An 11,926-nucleotide genomic window follows, 5' to 3' on the forward strand; every position below is an offset into this window, starting at 1 on the left:
ATGACTAGCGTGGCCTGCGTTGGGCTAAGGGAGAAACCGCACAGTTCCTGCTCATCGGATCTTTCATTCCAGCCCCTTCGATCCAAACCCTCCTTTCCTGAAACAAGCAGAGGAAAAGCTCTTATCAAGAAAATTAAAAAGAAAGAAAAGAGAGGCAGATGGAATCACTTTTCTCCCCACGTCTGGAAACAATGAGCTTAGAGAGAGATAGAAAACCAAATGCTGACCTGAACCCGTCTGGGATCTCACAAGTGCGTCTTTGCCTTCGAGCAGGACAGGGATACTTTGCTTCTGAACACTTTATTGCAAATGAGAGAAAACACACATTTGTGTGGGAAATATTACCAAAGGGATGTCCACAGGGTATACGAATATTTACGATCCTTTTCTGGTGGAAGAATAGCTGGTATATCACATTACTAAAGTCCTTAGAACAGCAGGGTCAAAATCTCATAAGACTGAATTTATCTTCAAGGGTGCAGGAGTGGCATTCCACGAGACCGTTACTGGCAGGAAAGACAGAAAGCTCGCAGTGCCTGGGCTGCACAATGCAGACAATGTCGTGCCCAAGTTGCAGTTCAGCTGACACCCATGGAGCGTGAGCTCTTATGGGGCTACCAAACTAATTTTTCTTTCAATTTCCTTTCATTTCATATCAACATTTTCTCTCCTATCTCTTATTCTTATTAGCTCTTGTTTTTGCTAACAGAAGTGGACTACGGGATTGGTTAGTTAAAATTCAGTTCCCTTTTGCAAATTAATATTTTAATGACTTCATTTTCAAGAAAAGGAGCCACATCACTTGCCCTGTATTCAACACTAATGGAAGAAAAAACCGATCTAGACAGAAGGTGCTTATGTATATAAGCACACATACATACACACACATATATACTACATGAATATATATAGTACACACAAGTTTCACAACTCTTTCTGAGGCTTCTTTGTTTCACTTATATTGGATCTAACATGCATCATTCAGGCTAGAAAGGCATTAGCGGTTCAGGCTGGTACTCTTACCTGGTCATACTAGACATTTTCAAGACTGAGGTTATTGTAGACACCTAAATAGATGAAAGTAAAATACCAAATTTTATTTCTAGAAGACTGACTTTCAGGATAATAGCATTTAATGGAAAGCAGAAAATTAAAAAAAATAAGGTGTTGCTTTCAAGAGGCCATGCAGATTACAGAGCTCACAATGACTTTTTTCCCCTTCAATCTCTGAGAAAGGGTTTTCAGAAATATTGCATTCCCCACTGGTTAAAGGCAGCTGTTGGAAATACCAAGAGCAGCAGAGCACAAATTAACTGGACAAATGCTTAAGTTGGTGAAGAGTTTAACAGAGTTAAACATTGGCCCTCATGAGTAAAGAGCTCCTTTCTTTAGAGTAGGGAGTCGTCTCTAAACAGACCATCTACTTTCACGGCAGAAGGATTCATCCATACTAGACAAAGAACCACTTATAAGAAACCAAATGACTTCAGAATGAGGGTCTTCCCTAAGCAGGATGAAATTTCACTTCCTTGAGTCCTCGGTAAGACTCTACCTGCTATCGAGAATACAGCACTTCTCCTTCACACTCCTCCTGAGGAGGGAAGACAGTATCAGTAAAGCCAAGGTGCCAGCTCAATTACTGTGGTCTTTAGAAGTTTCAAGAGTTCGTATAAATTTAGATTAAATAGCAAGAGACTATGAAAGACGGTCCAGCTGTGAAATGGACGCAATCCCATTCCATGGAAAGGTCCAGTGAATTAACAAACTAAGATGAGTCCATTTAATCTGTGGTGGTGATAATCGATTTTTCCCCAACAGCCACTCCTCTTATCCTCCCGAACCTAAAGAAAGGACCTCATTTTCTCATAAAAAGAAATAACCCTTAAGTCAAGAGAGAGACTCACCAGATGTGGATGGAGATTCAGCCCATCGAAAGAATCAGAAGTAAACACCTTTTCTTGCACCTGTTTGACCGCAGCTCTGCAAGGGACACATAACAAAGGCTTGTGGATCTGTTCGAGCCCCCAAAGGGAAAAAAAAAGCAAAAGTGCTTTTCTCTTTGCCTGGGAGTGCCATCCCCATGAGACATACCTGTTGATTTCTGGAATCTCAGGGTTGTTCTTAAACAAGGAGGAGGTCTTAATGAACGGTGTGACTTCTTGATTCCCGTTACTCTTGCCAAGTGAGAGCTTCTCTGGAGAAGACTTTTTCTTCGTTTTCCCTTTAATAGTCCTATCAGCCTCTTTAACATTAATCTTCATAGGTGGAGGTAATGATCTTTCACTCTTCCGTTTGGCTGGAGGTTCCTCCCTAGCTCCTGGGAATTTTCTTTTTGCCGCTTTAGCTTGCTTTTGTGGTCAAAAAAGGTGGGAAGATTGGGTAGAGATCTATTAGTCCATGAATGTGGGATGTCTTAATCTGCAGAGCACTGCAATTCCTCCTGCAGTTTCCATGAAACCGATATGGCAAACAACAGTTTAGGCTTTGCAACTATATCCACCGAGTGCCTATTTTCTACGGCGAAAGGCACATGAACAGAGATGAAAATGGAAATGAAGAACTACTTCAAAACCTCCTCTGTAATCAAAACCAATACACCTGTCTTCCCAGGCGTCACTATCCATCTTGGGTTTTTTAAAGCAGCGAGTAGGTGGACCAGGAGGGAGGCAAATGCCACAGGCTAGTGCAGCCAAAGTAAATTAATTCATTTTTTAAGAAGGCAGAAATTGTCGAAGCACGCACGCTACTTCAATCTGCCCGTTTCGGTGGGCAGGCAAAGAATGAAATGGAAAAGGTCTCTAGAAAAGCAGCACTTCACAAAGCCAGTCTGCAACTGCACGTGGTTGGGAAGGCAGTCCTAGTTTATGCCTTGGGAGTAGAAAACCTCCATTATTACTCTTTCCTAGTGCGCCTGGATCTCTGTCATCGCTTCTACCTCAAGCTGCTCCTCCTGATTCAGATGGTTTGGAGACAATTCCTATGCTCAGTTCCAATTCTGAATGAGAATTCCTCTCCATCCATCACTTCCAATCTCCCTTGCCTTTCAATTCTCCATCTGATCTCCTAGAAACAGATTACAACATTCAATATTTGCTGCCTGTTGGTTCTGACTCCAGAGCAAGCTTTGGCAAAACTCATGATGCTCAAATTCTCACTGGAAGATCCATTCCAACTCCCATATTTTCTTCGACCTTCCTCTCTTTTTTGTACATAAATACCTTACACAAAAACTTCCCGAGTGATCACTCCTTATTACTTTGGGGTTTTGGACTCTCTTGACATGTTATTTACTGCATTATTTTTAGTATGAATTCCTCTCTGTTTACCCCCACACTTATTTTAGTCGCCAGCTCTGGCATATCCTTCCAACTATACGTGTTTTCCTTCTCCCCTGCCTAGCAGATAAAAGTTTTTCCTCAATAGCTCACCTATCTTCTTAATAACGGACAGGCTCTCCTTCAGTTGAAATGGTGTCAACTCCATCTACCTCGGTTTCAAAACTAAAGGACTCCTAAATGCGTAGGCCTCTCTCAATCTTACACAGATTAATTCAGAATCTAATCAGCCACTGAGCCAATGCGAAGCTACTGATAACTCTGAAGTCACTGAGAACTGAAAGCCTTTTTTTTTTTTTTAGTCTTGCCTTGAGTCCTTCCCATTCCTACAGAAAATCGCCTCACAATTAGCAGAGTGGGCTGTCCATTTTGTAGATCATTTGTAGGTCTTTTTGAAACAAAGAAAAAGTAGGACCACATTTTTTCCTTCCCTCTCCCAACCTACAGCATCTCCAGTATGCAAATTGTCAGCTCTTTGGATCTCCTCCTCTCAAGGGGCAGTTTCTGAGCCACCTTCCTCAGTTGCCCAGATGGAGCCAAATCATCTCCCTTGTTTTGTATTATTTACTATTTCGATGGATCTGCAGAGCGGTGACATGGAAAGAACAGACAATAGCTAAGTATTTATGGTTCCTCATAGGTTAATTTCACGACTTGTTTCAGCTTTTCTACCCATAAAGCCCTCCTGACCTTTCAGATTTCTCTGCCTCTCATGTGAACTTCTTTCTCCTGATTGTTAAGTTCTGGAAGCGAGAATGGCAAACCTTTCATTCATTCATTCAATCGTATTTATTGAGTGCTTACTGTGTGAAGAGCACTGTACTAAGCGCTTGGAAAATACAATTCAGCAATAAAGAGAGACAATCCCTGCCCAATCTAGCTTACAGTGTAGAAGGGAGAAGACAGACCTTGTTTTGGGGTGGTCAGCAGGAGAGTGATACATGAAGAGAACTCTCTTCACACTCTCCCAGCTACGGGGTAACTTTATTCCGTATCTCCCACTACTTGGTTGGAGCTGGAGACAGTTTGACCCTCTCAGATTCAGCCTTCTGCATATCTTCATTACATGCTTAGTCTCCAAATGAAGCCCACCTCCCCCAAATTATTTAAGACTACAGGGCTTATATGAGGTTAACCAAACAGATTTCCTTTCTAGAAAGCACATTAATAAGATTCTTAATACAGCAAAATGACTCATGACCATCAGACTCGGCATCCTTTAAATTATCAGCATTAATTAAATCTGACTCCCCCAGGTACAAAGCACGCTTTCTTTTAAAATCGGACACAGATAGTAGCACTGGACTTTTCATCATGGCTCTTAGAACGATCTCTCACTGGAGACTCATTTTCCTCCAGGAGATCCTTGGCCATTCAGCACCAGCTCTACGCAAGAAGTGACAGGGAGAAAAGATTCCCTGCTTTGAGAGGGATAAGTCTTTGCCAATGAAGCAAATTTCAAAGAAACAGTGCAATATCTTGTAGTCATCACCCGGATGCCAAAACAGAGAAGAGGGCTAATATGGGATAGAAGTGATTTGAACAAGACAAGAAGACATAAAATACCGTTACCCAGGCAAGGAAGCTATCAACCTCCACGTTCTTAATTTCTCCCTCCTTACTGCTTTCCTAAAAGTTTTATTTATTTGTTTTCAAATCAGTAGCATTTCGGAGCCACGTGGCTTAGTGGTAGGGCATGGGCCTGGGAGTCAAAATGACCTGGGCTCTACTCCCGCCTCCGCCACAGGTCTGCTATGTGACCTTGGGCAAATCACTTAACTTCCCCGGGCCTCAGTTACCTCCTCTGGAACATGGGGATTAAGAGTGTGAGCCCCATGTGGGACAGGGAACAGTACTGGGCACATGGTAAGTGCTTAACAAGTAACATAATTATTATTCATTCAATCGTATTTATTGAGTGCTTACTATGTGCAGAGCATAAGTGCTTGGAATGGACAATTCGGCAACAGACAGAGACAATCCCTGCCCAATAACAGGTTCACAGTTATTATTATTTACTGAATGCTTACTGTGTGCAAAGCACTGACTACACATTTCAGAGAGCAGAGTAGAATTAGTAGACTTCAACCCTGCCACTGAGTTTGCAATAATAATTATTATTATTATTTACTGAGTGCTTACTGTGTGCAAAGCACTGTACTACACATTTCAGAGAGTACAGTAAAATTAGTAGACTTCATCCCTGCCAAGGAGTTTGCAATCTAATGGGGGAAACCGATAGTTAAATAAATTGCATACAGGTCAAAGTGATAGAGAAAATAAGATATGTATATAACTGCTATGCTATTACCTTACTTAAAAATCACCTCCTCCAAGAGGCCTTCCCAGACTGAGCTCCTCTTCCCCCTCTACTCCCTCTGCCATCCCCCCTTTACCTCTCCGCAGCTAAAGCCTCATTTTCCCCTTTTCCCTCTGCTCCTCCACCTCTCCCTTCCCATCCCCACAGCACTGTACCCGTCCGCTCAACTGTATATATTTTCGTTACCCTATTTATTTTGTTAATGAATTGTACATCGCCTTGATTCTATTTAGTTGCCATTGTTTTTATGAGATGTTCTTCCCCTTGACGCTGTTTAGTGCCATTGTTCTTGTCTGTCCGTCTCCCCCGATTAGACTGTAAGCCCGTCAAACGGCAGGGACTGTCTCTATCTGTTGCCGACTTGTTCATCCCAAGCGCTTAGTACAGTGCTCTGCACATAGTAAGCGCTCAATAAATACTATTGAATGAATGAATGAATGCTATGGAAGGTTGTGAGAATTTAAATGCTTAGGTGGCGTGGAAGGGCTGAAGTAGTAACTGGGGGACAGAAGGAGGGGACATTTGAAATGAAATGGAGAAGACTGCTTGGAGGAGTTGTGATTTCAGAAAGGCTTTGAGGATGGGTGAGATCTGCAGACTAATGGATATGAAGAGTCCCCTAGCAACAGGCAGTGGGGAGGATGTGAGAAAGAGGTCTGCGATGGGAGAGGTGAGAATGAGGTAGAGCGAATAGGCTGGCTTGAGTGAACTGAAGAGTGTTAACTGGGGAGGACAAGTATGGAAAAGAAAGCTGACTGAAGAAGTTTCTCCTTTGTTGCGGAGAGGAATGGGCATAATTTTTCAGAGTGGGAAGATGGGAGGAATGACATTTGAGAAGGATGATCCCCTGGCAGCAGTGCGAACTATGGACTGGAAAGGGGAGAGACTAAATGGATGTAATAGTCAAGTCAAGATACTACAAGTACCTCGACCAGCACAGTGGCCTTCTGGAGAGAGAGGTAAGGTTGGATCCCGAAAATGTTGCGGAGGGAGAACCGACGGGATGGGGCAACAGACCCTAAATGGGACTTGAGAGACAGGGAGGAGTAGGGGATAATGTCAAGGATTTGGGCTTCAAAGATGGGGAGGATGGTAATATTGTCAGCTGTGATGGGGAAATTAGGTAGAGGAGAGGATTTGGGCTAGTGGGAGAAGATGAGGAGTTCAGTTTTGGACATATTGAGCTTGACATTTTTGAGGGTGGTGTAGCAAGCAGAGTCCTGGAGGTAGGCAGAAATGTCAGATGGCAGGGAAGAGGTCAGGGCTAGTGAGAACAACTGTGGTATTTGTTAAGGGTTTACTATCCACAGAGCTTTGGGTTAGGCCCTGGGTTATATAATTGAATCAGACACAGTCCCTGCCCCACATAAAAATCACAGTCTAAAGGGAAAGGAGAACAAGTATTTAATCTTCATTTTACAGATACAGAAACTGAGGCACAGAGTGAGTGAAGGCGTGAGTGCAAAATGAGAAAGGAATCCAAAACCGAGTCTTGAGGGACAACACAGTTAGGAAAAAAGCACTCTCAAAAACTAATTTTAATTTTGTTTCATATGAAAGTACATTCCATTTGGAAGAGACATAGCTGGCAGCCCTCTGGGATAATGATTTTAAAGAATGTAAATTCTGAGGGGACAAGGATCTGTAGAACTTCTTATATACCACCCAACATGGGGTCAAAAGCAGATGGGACTACAAAATTATCTGATGGTGAATGAGTATGGCATTGGAGCACGACGGAGTTGTTCAGCATTAATTGAATTTGTATCTCCCCCAGCGCTCAGAACAGTGCCTGGCATATGGTAAGCGCTTATCAATTCGTATAATAATAATAATAATAGATACTGTGAGCCCGTCATTGGGCAGGGATTGTCTCTATCTGTTGCCAAATTGTACAGTCCAAGCGCTTAGTACAGTGCTCTACACATAGTAAGCGTTCAATAAATACTATTGAAAATACTACTGAATGAACTCAGCATCTTTCTTCCCTCTGTAATAATAATTGTGGTATTTGTTAAGTGAGCAGCAGAGTGGCTCAGCAGATACAGCACAGGCCTAGGAGTCAGAAAGACGCAGATTTTAATCCCAACTCCACCACACGTCTGCTATGTGATCTTGGGAAAGTCAATTCACTTCTCTGGGCCTCAGTTACCTTACCTGTAAAACTGGGATTAAGACTGTGAGCCTCATGTGGGACAGGGACTGTGTCCAACCTGATGAATTTGTATCTACCCCAGCGCTCAGAACAGTGCCTGGCATATGGTAAGCGCTTAACAAGTACCATAATTACTGAAAAGCAGCGTGGCTCAGTGGAAGGAGTCCGGGCTTTGGAGTTAGGGGTCATGGGTTCGAATCCTGGATCTGCCACTAGTCAGCTGTGTGACTGTAGGCAAGTCACTTAACTTCTCTGTGCCTCAATTATCTCATCTACAAAATGGGAATTAACTGTAAGCCTCATGTGGGACAAGCTGATTACCCTGTATCTACCCCAGCACTTAGAACAGTGCTCTGTACATAGTAAGCGCTTAACAAATACCAACATTATTATTATTATTAAGTCCTTACTGTGTGCCAAGACCTGCCCTAAGTGTTGGGGTCCATAAAAGATAATCATATCGGACATAGTCCCTGTCCCATAATATACTGAAAAAAAACAGTCACACAGCAGGCAAGTGGCAGAGCCAGGATTAGAACTCAAATCCTCTGACTCTGACTCCCAGACCTGAGCTCTTTCCACTGGGCCATGCGGCTTCTCGGGCAAACATTATCATTCCGTTTGGGCTGTGGCCTAACTCATTAAGGGCAATTAGCAATCTGGGACTATTCTAAAGGAAGACATCCAACCCAGTAACGTGAACTCAGGATTTCCAGAGTGTTTTCACACCAACTTAACACTACAAATTCAAACAATTTTCCCTATTATCACCATGTTCGCTTAGAGTCAGCTTGGGGTAAAGTTGTCTAAAGTGAGCACAAGGTGAGGATGTGGCCATTCTTGCTTATTTCCCAAGGGTAAGTGGGTTAATACAGTGCTCTGCACACTGTAAGCGCTCACTAAATACGACTGAATGAAAACACGATTGAATGAAGGGAAAACTGAATCAGATAGATAACATGCACTCTGGAAAGCCACAGTGACACGCTCCTTCTCTCAGGCATTGGCCTAAAAGCAGCTGGAGAGTTACTTGCTTAGTGCCCATCTTTCACAATAATGCTTTCAAATGGACTACTTAGGCACCAAAAAGATAATAATAATAATGTTGGTATTTGTTAAGCGCTTACTACGTGCCGAGCACTGTTCTAAGCGCTGGAGAAGATACAGGGTAATCAGGTTGCCCCACGTGAGGCTCACAGTTAATCCCCATTTTACAGATGAGGTCACTGAGGCACAGAGAAGTGAAGTGACTCGCCCACAGTCACACAGCTGACAAGTGGCAGAGCCGGGAGTCGAACCCATGACCTCTGACTCTGAAGCCCAGGCTCTTTCCACTAAGCCACGCTGCTGACCCTAATCGCTTTAAGGTAAACAGTTCAACTTTCCCAGTGATTCCTGGATTTCTCTGGTATAATTTCAAATTTCCAAGCTTCCCTCACTCCCTTCCCCTCCACCTTGTCTCACTGTGACATAGAAGCAGCGTGGCCCAGTGGAAAGAGCACGGGCTTTGGAGTCAGGGCTCATGAGTTCGAATCCCAGCTCTGCCACTTGTCGGCTGTGTGACTGTGGGCAAGTCACAACTTCTCTGTGCCTCAGTTCCCTCATCTGTAAAATGGGGATTAAGACTGTGAGCCCCACGTGGGACAACCTGATTCCCCTATGTCTACCCCAGCGCTTAGAACAGTGCTCGGCACATAGTAAGCGCTTAACAAATACCAACATTATTATTATTATTATTATACGATCCAAATCTTATTTTCCTACCCTTTCTTACAGTTGCTAATTTAAAGATGGAAACAGGGATGCTTCCACAACCTTCCTCCAGAAAGCAACCTAATTCTAATCTAATCTACGCAATCTAATCTAATTCTACCGCTGTCCTGGAATGCTGTCCTCCTCACGGCCGCCCAACTAACTCTCTTCCCCTCTTCAAAACCCTACGGAGGGCTCACCTCCTCCAAGAGGCCTTCCCAGATTGTGCCCTCCTTTCCCTCTGCTCCCCCTCCCCTCCACCCTCTGCTCCTCCCCCTTAGCACTTGTGCTCATTTGTATATATTATTTATTATCCTATTTATTTTGTTAATGAGGTGACACTGATTCTATTTATCTTGATAATGTCTTGTTTTTGTTTCGTTCTGTTTTGCTCTGCTGTCTGTCTCCCCCGATTAGACTGTGAGCCCATCACTGGGCAGGGTTGGTCTCTATCTGATAATGAACTGTCCATTCCAAGCGCTTAGTCCAGTGCTCTGCACATAGTAAGCGTTCAATAAATACTAGAAAGAGCTAAGAATTCCACGACACAGAAGGCTATTTTAATTCTAATCAAATGCTCACGCTCCAGACAGGCTCCTTGTCCCTCCCCTTCCTGATCTCCCGGAAGAAGACATCTACTGCGTCAGTTTTATAATTTACCAAACGATCTGCCCAGGAGCTCCTTCCATCCCAACTGTCTGACCTCAATCGGTCGTATTCCTTGGGCTGGGTGCCGAGCACTGTGCTAAACGCCGGGGAGAGGAAAACGCAACAATAAACGAGACCCGTCCCCTGTCCATAAGGAGCGGAGAGGCAGGGTTTCTTGCAAATAGTTTATCCTGGAGCTCCCGGATTTTTTTCCAGCTCCGTTTCAGCAGGATCACCTTCCACCCAGGAAGCCTCCCAGCCCTCTGGAACCCAGGACCGGGGGACGATAACGATCCCGAGCGCTCAGTACAAGTGCTCAGCACGCAGAGCAGAGAATGAATGGATGCAAAGACCACTTACCCACTTCTCCTTAGCTCCCCGGGGCCTGTTGAACCTCTCCGCGCCGAAGGCAAGGTGGGAGTCCTCTGATATGTTGAGAATCAAACCATCATCGGCCTCCATGGCTGGTGTCAGGAGGCTGCGGATAAATTAAAAAAATATATATTAATCAATTTGGATCGGAATGGGCACCAGCCTCCGGGTTGCAAATCGTCCCGTCCACATGTGAGTGCCGGGCCCAGCTGGTGAGAAAGGACCCCGGCCATAGCTGCCCTTGCAGACTCCCCTCCTTCCCCACCTCCCTCGCCCCCTCTCCTCGGGGGAGATGCTAATAATCATCATAACGCTATCAGCTAAGCGCTTACTACGTGCCAGGCACTGGACTGAGCGCTGGGGCGGATCCGAGCACACCCGGCCTGCCCCACGTGGGGCCCACGGCCCCCTTTTCCAGATGAGGCAACTGAGGCCCTGAGAAGTGATTTGCCCGCGGTCACACGGCAGGCAATAATAATGATGACATTTCTTAGGCGCTTCGTGGGTGTGCCAAGCACTGTTCTAAGCGCTGGAAGGTGAAACGACCTGCCCAAGGAGGGTAGGGATTAGAACCCATGACCTTCTGGGTCCAGGGGCCCGTGCTCTAGCCACTAGGCCATCCTGCTTCACTAGCCTCCGGGCAGTGCTTTGCACATAGTAAGCGCTTAACAAATACCAACATTATTATTATTCCCGAAGCAGGGTGGCTTAGTGGAAAGAGCCCGGGCTTGGGAGTCAGAGGTCGTGGGTTCGAATCCCCGCTCTGCCCCTTGTCAGCTGGGTGACCTTAGGCAAGTCACTTCACTTCTCTGGGCCTCGGTGACCTCATCTTGTAAAATGGGGATGAAGACTGTGAGCCCCAAGTGGGACAACCTGATTCCCTTGTGTCTACCCCGGCGCTTAGAACGGTGCTCTGCACATAGTAAGCGCTTAACAAATACCAACTTCACTTCTCTGGGCCTCAGTGACCTCAGCTGAAAAATGGGGATGAAGACTATGAGCCCCACATGGGACCACCTCATTACACTGTATCTCCCCCAGCGCTGAGAACAGTGCTTGGCACATAGTAAGCGCTTAACAAATACCAACATTATTATTGGGAGTCAGAGGTCGTGGGTTCTACTCCCCGCTCTGCCACTTGTCAGCTGGGAGACCTTAGGCAAGTCACTTCACTTCTCTGGGCCTCAGTGACCTCATCTGAAAACTGGGGATAAAGACTGTGAGCCCCACGTGGGACAACCTCATTCCCCTGTATCTACCCCAGCGCTAAGAACAGTGCTTGGCACATAGTAAGCGCTTAACAAATGCCAACATTATTATTATTACATTCCCGAGCATTCAGCC

At 44.9% G+C, this 11,926-nt stretch overlaps 1 protein-coding gene across 1 annotated transcript in view; it reads right to left on the reverse strand.

Moving 5' to 3' along the window:
* The window catches only part of DDX31 (DEAD-box helicase 31), an 88,843-nt gene extending 78,070 nt beyond the window's left edge, over nucleotides 1-10,773 (reverse strand). The window contains exons 1-5 of the mRNA XM_029063741.2: nucleotides 10,571-10,773; nucleotides 2,092-2,348; nucleotides 1,905-1,980; nucleotides 1,024-1,067; nucleotides 228-298 (exon numbers count right to left, since the gene is read on the reverse strand). Of these exons, the coding sequence (XP_028919574.1) occupies nucleotides 228-298; nucleotides 1,024-1,067; nucleotides 1,905-1,980; nucleotides 2,092-2,348; nucleotides 10,571-10,672 (550 nt within the window). The 5' untranslated portion in view covers nucleotides 10,673-10,773. The remainder of the gene's footprint in view (nucleotides 1-227; nucleotides 299-1,023; nucleotides 1,068-1,904; nucleotides 1,981-2,091; nucleotides 2,349-10,570) is intronic.
* Between the last annotated feature and the right edge of the window lie 1,153 nt (nucleotides 10,774-11,926).

Source organism: Ornithorhynchus anatinus, chromosome 4 (genome assembly GCF_004115215.2).
Source record: "Ornithorhynchus anatinus isolate Pmale09 chromosome 4, mOrnAna1.pri.v4, whole genome shotgun sequence".
Taxonomy (NCBI): domain Eukaryota; kingdom Metazoa; phylum Chordata; class Mammalia; order Monotremata; family Ornithorhynchidae; genus Ornithorhynchus; species Ornithorhynchus anatinus.